An 11,856-nucleotide genomic window follows, 5' to 3' on the forward strand; every position below is an offset into this window, starting at 1 on the left:
TACGAGCCTCTTCTTGCAGTGGAAAACTTGCAGCCAACAAACACCGTGGAACCTAAAGGAATGAAATTAAACATTAACATTTCGCCTCGACCAATTTTCACACGTACAACGCAACGCGGCTACACTTCTGCTATTACAAACGTAAATCTCCTTAAACACAATGAGTGTTACTTACCGTGTACGCTCTAGACGGTCCAGTTGCAAGCAGAAAATAAAGATATTTCTGTTGATAATCGTCGCTGCTCAGTGGCTCACGGCCATCGCGCCAACAGATTTGAATTTTGGCGGAGGTTCCGGCAATTACGTCATATCCGCGGCACATGACTGCGACGTAATACCCGCTTATCTGAAACGGCAGTTAAAAGTAGAGTTACATCAAGTTTTCTTGGAACCTAAACGAATGAAAGAAAACTATCATTTGGCCACAACCAACATTCACAGATACAACACAACGTGCGGGGTTGAGGTTAAAGATTGAGTGAAGGGCCCTCGTTTTAAACTACTGTTTTGAAAAGGAGTGGAAACAAGTAAGACGTATTTAATTTATTTAATGGGAAGTAGTAAGACTTATTAAATTTATTTAATCTACTTTTCTTCCCAGGCAAAATTTGATGTGCTGCAATTCCAAATTTCCAAAGTGAATGAAGGAATGAAGTCCTTTAAATTATGATTTTGTATAAATACTAGGCATAAACACAAAATCGACGGCACAAAATGGGCAGACTTTACTTGTTTGAAAAGGACTGGTTACAAGACAGACTTTTTTAATTTATTTAATGGGAAGAAGACTTATTTAGTTTAATTGATCTATTTTTGTTCCCTGGCAAAATTCGATTTGCTGCAATTCCAAATTTCCAAAGTGAATGAAGGAAAGAAGTCGTTTAAATTATGATTTTGTTTAAATACTAGGCATAGACACAAAATCTACGGCACAAAATGGGCAGACTTTACTTGTTTGAAGAGGACTGGTTACAAGACAGACTTTTCTGATTTATTTAATGGGAAGAGGACTTATTTAGTTTATTTAATCTATTTTTGTTCCCTGGCAAAATTGGATTTGCTGAAATTGTATTTTGCCAAATCTCGATTTGAGACCTGATAGGAAGTATTAAACGCTTAGTTAAATCAATACAAGTTGGTAATAAGAGCGAGTAATGTTGGTTGAACCGATGAATGAAGGTTGAAAGCAATTTAAATTATGACTTTGTATAAATACTAGATATTAACAGAACATCTACTGCGCAAAATGGGCAGAGTTTACTTGTTTGAGAAGGAGTGGTTTATTCAAAACTAAGATTTATGTAATCTGTTTGTTCCCAGGCAAAATTGGATGTGATGCAATTCCAAATTTCACCACATGATGGTGCCCAATTTTGACTTCATAGGACATATTAAACACTTAGCTTGTTATTATGTTCAAGGTAATCAGATTTGTTTATCATTCTAATGGCCTCTTCAAAACTATTCTGGATTACTACTTTGGATCTATTCTACATTACTTGGCAACAACATACTCTGTAACAGATTAGGCAGTATAATCACATATGTTAACTTGAGAGTGCCCACACTCAATCTACTTATCGTGATGTGTTAAATCAATTACTGTTAGACATTATTTGTCTGATAATCTACCAAATCTTTGAATTGAAGAATTTGTGATTTAATTAATAGCTTGTTCAGGGTAATCAGACTTGTATATAATTCTAATGGCCTTCTTTTGAAAACTATTCTGAATTACAACTTTGGATCTTATATTACTTTGCAACAATCTACTCGGTGACAGATTAGGCAGTATAATCACATATGTTAACTTCAGTGCCCACACTGTATTTATTTATGGTTATTTGTTAAATCAAGTACTGTTAGACATGAAATAGGAAGTGTTTAACATAAATGTTATGGCTACTCACCATTGTAGCTCGCTCCTGGTCAATGATACGAGCCTCTTCTTGCAGTGGAAAACTTGCAGCCAACAAACACCGTGGAACCTAAAGGAATGAAATTAAACATTAACATTTCGCCTCGACCAATTTTCACACGTACAACGCAACGCGGCTACACTTCTGCTATTACAAACGTAAATCTCCTTAAACACAATGAGTGTTACTTACCGTGTACGCTCTAGGCAAAATTGGATGTGATGCAATTCCAAATCTATCTGAAACGGCAGTTAAAAGTAGAGTTACATCAAGTTTTCTTTTTTAATCAACACAATCATTTACAACCGTTGACCAGAAAGAATCGTCGAAATTCGACGTCCCCCACAAACGCCACGCTCACTCGCTTTTCAGGGCAACAAAAGTACTTCTTTTTAAAAACGATGAGTTGTACTTACCGTGTACGCTCTGGACGGTCCAGTTGCAAGCAGAAAATAAAAATATTTCTCTTGTTAGTCGTATGTTACCATCCGCTGTGTCTTTGTCAACATCGCCGCCGTTTTCCTACTTCCTGCTGCGAGCCACGCCCACGGATTTAAATTTGGGCGGAAGCTCTTTCCATTGGCGTCGTTTTCGCGTATAGCAAATCCGATTGGTTGGGAAGGGGGCACGGTTATGCAGCCGAGGGGTCCTGTGATCGGTGGGATGTAAAGTAGGCGTCGACGTCACGTCCGCGTCACGTGACCACGACGTGGCAGACGTCATATAGCAACCGCTGTTTTGTTTAGTAGACTTACAGTTGTTATGCATTGACATAATGGCGCACACACCAAATAGATTTAAATAAATTAAATAATTCTTCTGCCCACTCTCTTTTAAACAAGTTAACTCTCCCCGCGGATTTGAATTCCGGCGAAAGTTACGCCCATCGACGTCACGTATGTCACGTGACCACGACGTGGCAGATGTCATATAGCAACCGCTGTTTTGTTTAGTAGATTTACAGTTGTTATGCATTGGCATAATGGTGTGCACTCAAAATAGATTTAAATAAAATATTTCTTCTGCCCACTCCCTTTTAAACAAGTTAACTCTGCCCACGTCCATTGACGTCTTGTCTGCGTCACGTGACCACGACGTAGCGACGTCATATAGTAACCGCTGTTTTGATCAGTAGACTTACAGTTATTATGCGTTGACATAATGGCGCACTGGTTAGCATGGCCACCTCTTAAGCATGATGTTGCGGGTTCGACGCCTGATCAATGTTAGCATGGAGTGAGCTGAAGTGCATGGCGCTGAAGATTTGAATCTTTGAAATGCGCTGAGGTCTGACATATCAGGCAGAATGGTTTGCCATCACGTTCAACAAAAAATAGAAACTTTCCTACTCTGATTAAAACGTCCTGTGTTCATCTACGTATTTTCGTTTTGCTGTGCATCTTTTCCCTGCCATTTCGAGAGCCCAATTGACACTCATAGTTTAAAGAAATGTGTTTGCCCATCCTACTTTGTGGAATTTCACCACATGCGCTTTTGACCAAAATACCAAATTGAACTCAAGTGAAGCCAACACGCACAACCCCCCCCCCCCCCCACACACACACACACACACAAATGTTGATATGAACATAAAAGAGCCGCATGCGGTTCGGGAGTTGCGGCTTGGCCAAACCTGTACTATACAACTTTATTTGTATAAAATTTTCACAACAGCTGTCACACAAACAAAGCGGGAAAAACCGAAGACGTGCGTGTTCCGCCCACGCTGGATTTATTTGCACCTTTGAAAAGACACCGTATTGCCGCAGATGTGGCAAAGAGTACTTTTGGGCATCTGAGACGGAAGGATGTCCAAAGCATCACGTCACCTGCTCTGGTAGGCATGGTGGTGGGACGTTGAGGTCAACCGCTTTGGGGTTGGCTGAATCTTTGATCGCAGGATGCCACACACTTGAAGACAGAAGCAGAAAAGCAGAGCTAAATGCAAAATGTACTCACCGGTGACTCCAATTTTTTTTCCCCCTGAAGAAACAGCTGGACGGGTGGCCCCGGCTGGCCAGTGGGACTCTTGTTATTCTGACCCTTTTTAGTGCGCGTTTGGGGCAACAACCGTTTTTTGTGGCGCTCTCTTCTGGTTCAAAAGTGCCCTGCATGTGAATTTGCTTTTCCTGCCTTCTGATTGGATGAGCGCCGGTGTGACGCGGTGCCTCTGTCACCGTGGCGGGGGGTATACGTTGGCATCGGAGCGTCTGCCAACGTCTGAGACCGGCTGGCAGTGTATCGGAGGTGTCGAGTGCGGTGCCGCTGGAGCTCACTCACCAGCTGGTGTTAGGGCCACAGAATGAAGGCCAAGGAGAAGAATAGAAAGAGAAACAGAAACTTCTCCTCCAATTGTTTGATTTGTCTCTTCTGAGCTTCGATGAATTCTTTCAGCTCTTTGTTCCTCTAGGACGGACAAATGGAAAGTGGCATTCAAAAGCCAGTAAGCGTGCAAGTAAGTGCCGGGCTGGCTTTGGGCCCTTACCTGTTGCGCGCTGTGCAGCAGATCCATTCTCTCTTGGAGGATGCAAGCGTCGCGCTCCCTCAACTCGCACATCAGGGCTCGCTTCCATTGGTCCACGGCGCTCCTAAGCTCTTCTCTCTGATCCGCCGTCAGCACGTCATTCACGCCAGCGTGGCTGGCTTTTTCGCCGTCCGTGGCGGGGCAGTCCCGCTGCGGTAGCGCCTCGTACAACATGGCCTCCAGCTCCAGGATCCTCTGGGCCGCAATCCTCGTCCATCAGTGGTCCGGCGGGAGATTTGAGGGCGGCTTACCTTATGAGCCTGGTCCATGGAACACTTCCTGAAGTCCAACTCTTCATCCAGGTAGCCCTTCTGCTTGCAGAACATATCCTAGCACAGCTCAAGGTCAGAATTGTTGGGGCACATTGCCGGAGTTCCCCTTGGCTGATGTCGCGTGTCTGTCTACCTTCTCACTTTCAATGTCCAACATCTTCTGTTGAAGTGCTGACTTGGTCACTTTGATGTATTCTAACCACTGAGGAAAGGCTGCTGTCACATAAGCAGAATGCGAGAGCGTGCGTGGACGTGCGTTATAGCCCAGGATGTCCAGCTTCTTCATCAGATCACTGATGACGATGTCCGGGGGAAAGGCGCAAGGAGCAATGTTCTGGGACCTCGGGTTAAGGTTAGGGTTGCGAGGGACGCCTTACGTACGCTCACGCCCTCGGCCTCGCAGTAGATCTGGAAAGGGCTGAGGCCGTCTGGGAAACGGACTTGCAGAAACTTCAAGACGGGGGAGCGCCACTCCCTCTCCTGAAAGGCAGAGGCATGCATCCGTCCGTCCGTCCGTCCGTCCGTCCGTCACATCTCTGGCCTCAACACGCTTGTGCGAGTCTTCCCACCTCCAGGATGCGGAACTCAAGCAGTTCGTTTTGGTCTCGGATATCCTGGATGTGCTCTTTCAGACGCGCTTCTTCCGCCTCCATCCGCCTGACCTGAAAAGACAGTCAGACCTCATCTGCGGGGCTTCCCGACGGGTGTGACGCCAAGCGACTCCGCCCAGCGCCTTTCTTTCCGTCACCTTTTCGGCCAACTGCTGATTGCTCTGACGCAGCAGCTGCTTCTCCTCCACCCACTTGACATTCTAGAAGAGACAAACGCGTGGACAGCTTTGGAATGTTGTGTCATTTTCATCCACAAATTCTTTGGTTGACTGGAAAATGACATTTGCTTTTCTCCGCATTTTCCCAGCCACGTTCGGGGGGGGGGGGGGGGGGTTGGTCCAGTAATGCCAGACGGATGAGTGACTGAAGAATGTAGCTATTTTGTCTGAGAAAAAGGTGTGCTCATTGATGAGCTTACCTGTCCTTGTTGCTTCAGCGCTGACTCCAGATCTGCTACTCTGCTTTGATAGTGACCCATTTCTACCATCAGCTTTTCTCTGGTCTGAAAGGAGGAGGAGGGAGGCTCCTCCTCCTCCTTTCAGACCAGAGAACACCCGAGGCTGGGTGAGAACGGGGAGGCTGCGACCCGGCCGGGGGTTGCGGGAAGGGGCGCCACCTTGATCTCCTTCTCGGCGTCGTAGTCCCCTTCGCTGGTCTGGGCTAGCAGAGCGTAGGCTCGTTGCAGCGCTTGATATTCTTGCGTCAGCTGGCGGTAGCGAAGCTCCGCCTCTTCATGCACACACCAATGCAACACAGCACTAGTACCAGAATCAGTCAGACCGGCGACAAAGCACCCGCGACGCAAAGACGAGTCCGATTCCAGGCTGAAGAGGAATGTTTGGTGCCAATACGCTGGCAGAAATGGCGGGCTACCTCTTCGGGTTCCGTGTCGGGGGTTCTGTCGGTGTGAAAAGACAAGGACGATCCGTCCGGGTCCACCAACACGTCTTCGTCGTAGCCGTAAAATGTTTCGATGACCTGCGGGCGCGGAAGCAAACATCTCTCTGAACAAACTGAAGCGACACCTCACGATGAATCGACGAGAGGAACGATAGCGAGAAAAAGGCCATTTCATCTTGCGCAACACCAAGCAGCCGCAAACAAACAGACTCACCTTGCAGGACCTCACGCTTTGTTCCTCCTCAGAGATTCTCGACGTCGGTATCGTAGCAGCAAATCTCTCTCCTGTCGACACAAATAATCCGCCTTTGAGATTCTTTGGATGCAAAGGGAACGAACGGCTCCGGCGCAGAAACAAACGCGACTCACAATGACATTTCTGACATGAGCTCCTGTCTCCAGAGCCTGAAAAACACGTCACCGGCGATGATTGGAGGGACGCTCGTCTTTTCCAAAAGTGACAACTACAGGGTGTGTCAGGGTTTTCCAGATTATCTTTATCGTATCATTGTGTTGCTTTGACTTTGACTGCGACCTGTAATAAATAATATTATTTATCCCTTATTTATCCCTATCGCTTATCCCTTCCTACACAAAGTCGTAAAACACCCCTTGCTATGTTTTGACTAGAGGTCAAGGGCTTCCTCTATTCAATCCACTCTTACACCCACCCTGTTTCTCTTAATTAAAATGCTCGTGCAGGAGCCGAGAGTCAGACTTCATTCGTACAACGGATGGACTCTCCACCTGCAGGTGTCCAAAAGAACTTACTTGTCTCCCGTGTGGTTCTTGCAAAATAAGTTGGAGCGAGCGCAACTCTAACAGGGTGCATTTTGCCACTAGCTGCCTACGGACAATGACGTCGCGCTCGCGGCTCATGGTTGACGGGCTGAGCAGCCGGGCAAGTTCGTCGTTTTCAGCGCACAGCGAGTGGCAAAGGCGCTGACAAAACGGGAGCTTTGAGCTGCTGAAAACGGCAAAACAAGTCTAAAGCGTGTTCAAACGCGTGCGCACAATGCTCCTGCTTGAAAGGTCGGAATTTAAGGGGCCAATTTTTTGGATGGCGGCCGCCGGCCAAGCTTTGGACGGAAAAGGTTTCCTGGCGACAGCGAGCGAGCGCGGCGCTGCCGTACGTGCACCGAGTCGCCTGCCTGAAGACCTTGGACAAGTCGTCGATGATGTGCCGCTGCTCCACAACTTGAAGGAACTCCATTTCACCGTCCTGCTGGCCGCAACCGCGGTCCAGGTCATTGAGCGAACTAGGCCTTCTCTGTGGAACACAAATGCAGTGGACTCTGTTGGCACGCCGCCGTTGTCCGCGTCGACTTACCAAGCTTGCCATCTCCTCGTTCTCCTGGGTGACAAAGCGCACTTTGTTTTCAAGGCGACACAGCACCAGCGAGAGTTCTTCATTCTTCCTGCTCAGGCGTTTGTTTTTGTACAGGAGTGGCAGAAACTGGCTTTCTGTTTCTCTCAGTCGCTTTAGCTGCAAGCATGAAGTGCGGGATGTGAAAGACGCACAACACGCGGGCCAGAACGTATCCATTCCTTTTGCATCGGTTTGAACGGAATCGTGGCTTTGGCTCCCAATAAAAGACATCTACCAGGCAACCGACTCGCCGCGCCGCTCAACTAATAAGCAAGCGCAATGGGTGCCTCGCTGGATGGCGCGCATCAAACGTAGCGCAAACATTCAAGCGTGCCGTCAATAAATTACCAGTTCATTGCGCTCTTCAGAAAGCAGGGTGTTTCGATCCTCCAGTTTCCTGATGACTGCGCTGAGCTCAGCGATTTTCAGATGAAACCGTCGCGTGTCCCGATCCTCCTGAGACTGAAAACGCCCCGCAACACACACACACAAGCACTCGTTCAAAGTTCAAAACTGTTTTTGTGCTACCTTCCTCCAGCAACGAACTAAGTCATGCGTACTGCAAGTGTGTGATGAGGTGGCTTACGCAATGAAGAGGATTGCTAGTAGCGGCGTTGACCCCACTTCCCGGGTAGTTTAGGCCCGCCCTTTGGGAATCCCTCAGGGCAGCGATCTGCTGCTCGGCAGCCTGAGTCTGCAGCTGAAGGCGGTGGACGTGGCCGGCCCCAGGGCTTCATCCAAAACACTAACCGCTCTGTCTTTCAGCTTGATCTCATCCGTCTGGATGTACAAACGGGGAGCGCTCAGGCAGGCGGGCAAACTCATTTGCCAGAATTGTGACAAAAACAAAGAGAGCAACCGGCCAATTTTTTTCTTGAATCGACTAGAACACCTTTGCTGTGACAAAAGCGAAGCGAGCAACCGGACATTTTCTTCTTGTGAAATAGAATAGAATAGAATGCCTTAGGTGTCATTGCACTGCAGGTATACAACGAAATTGGGAACATAGCCACGCACCGCGCATCTGATCAGTCCTACCAGTCGGCGGATCTCCCTCTCGCAGTCTCTCTTGGTTCGGCTCAGCTCCTCCCGATGCTGGTGATGAGCCGATCGGAGCTCGGCCGCTCGGGACTGCCAGGCCTGCTGGGCCGCTGCCAGGGCTTCTTCCGCGCTCCTGGTGGAGGCGACACCGCTCGGTCTCCCGACACCGCCGCGTCTCCTCCACCTCCGCCAGCAAAGCGCCCCCCCTCCTCACCTGAGCAGACATTGCGCCACACCGGGCCGTTGAGACCGCAACGGAGCGCCGCGACGCTTACTGGGGACAAGCTACACAATACGGTAGCGGCCGCATCGAAGCCCGACGTGGCGTGCGGATAGTCAGACACGGATAGAGCGGATCACCTTGTCCATGGAGCCGTCCCTCAGGCTGAGGACCAAGGCATTCAGTCGCTGGATCTCTCCATCTTTGATTTTGATCACTCTCATCAGCTCCATTTCATGCTGCCGCAGTAATGTCTCCCTGGTAATGGCTAACTCTTTCTGCTTCTCCTCATGGAGTTTGCTTTTGAGTTCCGTCATGGCGGCGGTGGCACGGTGGTGCTCCGCCCGCAGGTCCTGACTTCTCTCTCTCTCCAGACAGCTGACCTGACATGACTTAGACTTAGACAAACTTTATTGTCATCTTGTCTGCACATGGTGCATACAAAACGAAATTCCGTTGCATACGTCTTACAACAAAGTAGTGATATTGCAGTTGAATAGAAGTAACATATCCTATGAAAATATATATATACATATACTATATATATTAAAAATAAGTATAAAGTGCAGCAGTGATAATTATGCAATAGTGCAAGTAGGCAAAACAGTATTCAAGAGTGTGCAGAGGAATGCTAAACCATGTATTAAACTTCTATTTAAAGGGTTTATACAAGTTCAGTAAAGTTGGTAGTGCGAGATAGTGCAAGATAGAGGTCCGTAGTGTCATAAAGTACAGTTCTGTGAATGTGTGATGCAGAGTTCAGTTTAGAGCTCAACAGTTCTAGTGTTCAACAGTCTGATGACAGCAGGGAAAAAGCTGTTGCAGAACCTGGTGGACCTGCAGCGGATGCTGCAAACCTCTTCCCAGAGGGCAGCAGGGAGAACAGTCCATGGTGGGGGTGTGATGGGTCATTGATGATGTTACGGGCACGGGACATGCAGCGCTGAGATGAAATGTCCTGAATGGAGGGAAGAGGAGCCCCTATGATCCTCTCTGCTGTCCTCACCACTCTCCTCACGTTCTTCCAATCGGAGGCGGTGCAGCCTCCACACCACACAGAGAGACAGCTTGTCAGAATGCTCTCTATGGTGCTCCTGTAGAACGTCCTCATGATGGGTGGGGGCAGGTGGGCTCTCCTCATCCTCCGCAGGAAGTACAAGCGCTTCTGTGCCCTCTTGACCAGTGCCGTAGTGTTCATAGTCCAGGTGAGGTCTTCTGTGATGTGGACCCCCAGGAATTTGGTGCTGCTGACCACCTCCACAGCTGAGCTGTTGATGATCAGTGGAGCGTGGTGAGGCTGTTTTTTCCTGAAGTCGACGATGATCTCCTTCATCTTCTCCTCATTCAGGATCAGGCTGTTTTCTCTGCACCAGCCCACCAGCTGCTCCACCTCCTCTCTGTAGTCCAGGTCGTTGTTGTCTCTGATGAGCCCCACCACCGTTGTGTCGTCTGCTGACTTCACGATGTGATTGGTGGTGAACCTGAGGACGCAGTCGTGTGTCATCAGGGTGCACAGCAGGGGGCTCAGGACGCAGCCCTGAAGGGAGCCTGTGCTGAGGGTGATGACATCAGAGGTGTTCTGTCCGACCCGGACTGACTGAGGTCTGTTGGTGAGGAAGTCTAGCAGCCAGTTGCGAAGGGGGGTGTTGAAGCCCAGGTGTTCCAATTTTCCTACCAGATGCTGTGGGATGATGGTGTTAAACGCTGAGCTGAAGTCCAGGAACAGCCTCCGCACATGGGTGTTCTTCTCCTCCAGGTGAGCCAGGCTCAGGTGAAGAACGGAGGAGATGGCTTCCTGAGTGGAGCGGTTTTGCCGGTCGGCAAACTGGAACGGGTCAAATAATAGGGGGAGTCTGGAAACGATGTGACCTTTAAGCAGCCTTTCGAAGCACTTCATCATAACCGGAGTCAGTGCAACAGGCCGGTAATCATTAAATGAGGTGATTTGAGGTTTCTTCGGCACCGGAATGATGGAGGCAGTCTTAAAGCACGCCGGCACTGTGGCTTGGCCCAGCGAGGTGTTAAAAATGTCTGTGATGACCCCAGCCAGATGACTTGCACATTCCCTGAACACACGCCCAGGAATGTTGTCCGGGCCAGGGGCCTTACAGGGGTTGACTCTCCTCAGGGTCTTCAACACATCGGCGGAGTCAAGGCAGAGTACCTCCTCTTCCTGATGGGGGACAGTTTTAACTGCTGGAGTGCCGTTTAGTGCCTCGAACCTCCCAAAGAAGTTATTTAGACCATTTAGAAAGTCAGCATCAACTACACCCACCGGGGGGGGGGGAGGGTGAGTTGTCGTCTGTAATCGCCCGTATGCCTTGCCACATACTCCTGATGTTTTTGACGTCGTGGAAACGATCCTGAAATTTTCGACTGCGGTCTCGCTTCGCTATCCTGATGGCACGGTTCAAGTTGGCTCTCGCTGTCCTCAGTGTCTCCTTGTCGCCAGACTTGAAGGCAGAGTTCCGCGCTCGTAGCGTTTGACGTACCTCCTCAGTCATCCAGGGTCGTTGGTTGCCCCGGGTGATGATATTCTTAGTGGTGCTGACGTCCTCGGTGCATTTGTTGATGTAGGCTGACACAGTCATGGCACACGCATGTCTAATCTACATCGGGAAAAGTGGGAGGGAGGGAGGGAGGCAGGCAGGGAGGCAGGCAGGGAGGCAGGCAGGGAGGCAGGCAGTGTCTGTCTGTTGAGGTTTTCACCTTGTTCTTCTCCTGCTGAAGTTCTAACTGGACGTCCATCAGTTTGGTTCTCAGCTCGTCATTGGCGGCCTGAAGGGCGTCCGTTCGCTCCGCCTTGGCCCGCCCTGCCGGAGCTCGTTTGGACATCTCTTACTCGAGTCTCGCCCGGTCGTCAGTCAGAGATCACAACATTTGTACCTGGAGAGCACAAACGCAGCGCTGTTTTCCACTGGCTTCGAACTCAACTTCAATCGGTACCGTAACTTACAACATCATAAACATAGAACTAGCTTGACTTATTCATTGAATAAA

The 11,856-nt window shown here is 49.0% G+C and overlaps 2 protein-coding genes and 1 long non-coding RNA gene across 3 annotated transcripts in view; 1 reads left to right on the top strand and 2 right to left on the bottom strand.

The window, feature by feature from the left end:
* LOC137841035 (janus kinase and microtubule-interacting protein 3-like) overlaps positions 1 to 11,856 on the top strand; it is a 143,081-nt gene that overhangs the window by 8,293 nt on the left and 122,932 nt on the right. The gene's annotated exons all lie outside the window — the stretch shown is intronic.
* Positions 1,909 to 2,605, bottom strand: LOC137841020 (uncharacterized). The gene is made up of 3 exons (XR_011088325.1): positions 2,336 to 2,605; positions 2,112 to 2,158; positions 1,909 to 1,988 (listed from the first exon to the last, which is right to left on the bottom strand). It is a non-coding gene; the product is annotated as an uncharacterized lncRNA (long non-coding RNA).
* LOC137841047 (janus kinase and microtubule-interacting protein 3-like) lies at positions 3,548 to 11,737 on the bottom strand. Its single transcript, XM_068653446.1, has 12 exons — positions 11,566 to 11,737; positions 9,000 to 9,239; positions 5,943 to 6,047; positions 5,745 to 5,828; positions 5,464 to 5,526; positions 5,285 to 5,377; positions 5,098 to 5,195; positions 4,849 to 5,023; positions 4,695 to 4,772; positions 4,405 to 4,638; positions 4,200 to 4,325; positions 3,548 to 3,830 (listed from the first exon to the last, which is right to left on the bottom strand). Exons 1-11 carry the CDS (start codon positions 11,689 to 11,691, stop codon positions 4,209 to 4,211), a joined length of 1,413 nt encoding a protein of 470 aa, XP_068509547.1. The 5' UTR covers positions 11,692 to 11,737; the 3' UTR covers positions 3,548 to 3,830; positions 4,200 to 4,208.

This window comes from Syngnathus scovelli, chromosome 16 (assembly GCF_024217435.2).
Source record: "Syngnathus scovelli strain Florida chromosome 16, RoL_Ssco_1.2, whole genome shotgun sequence".
NCBI classification, from domain to species: Eukaryota; Metazoa; Chordata; class Actinopteri; order Syngnathiformes; family Syngnathidae; genus Syngnathus; species Syngnathus scovelli.

Excerpts from the sequence above, each read along its gene's own strand:
- LOC137841047 (XM_068653446.1), bottom strand. The coding sequence starts at position 11,691 with ATGTCCAAACGAGCTCCGGCAGGGCGGGCCAAGGCGGAGCGAACGGAC. Across the intron at positions 5,378-5,463 it reads ATCAGCAGTTGGCCGAAAAG|GTCAGGCGGATGGAGGCGGA; the intron begins GTGACGGAAAGA and ends CTGTCTTTTCAG. Across the intron at positions 5,024-5,097 it reads TGCGAGGCCGAGGGCGTGAG|GGACATCGTCATCAGTGATC; the intron begins CGTACGTAAGGC and ends CGCCTTTCCCCC.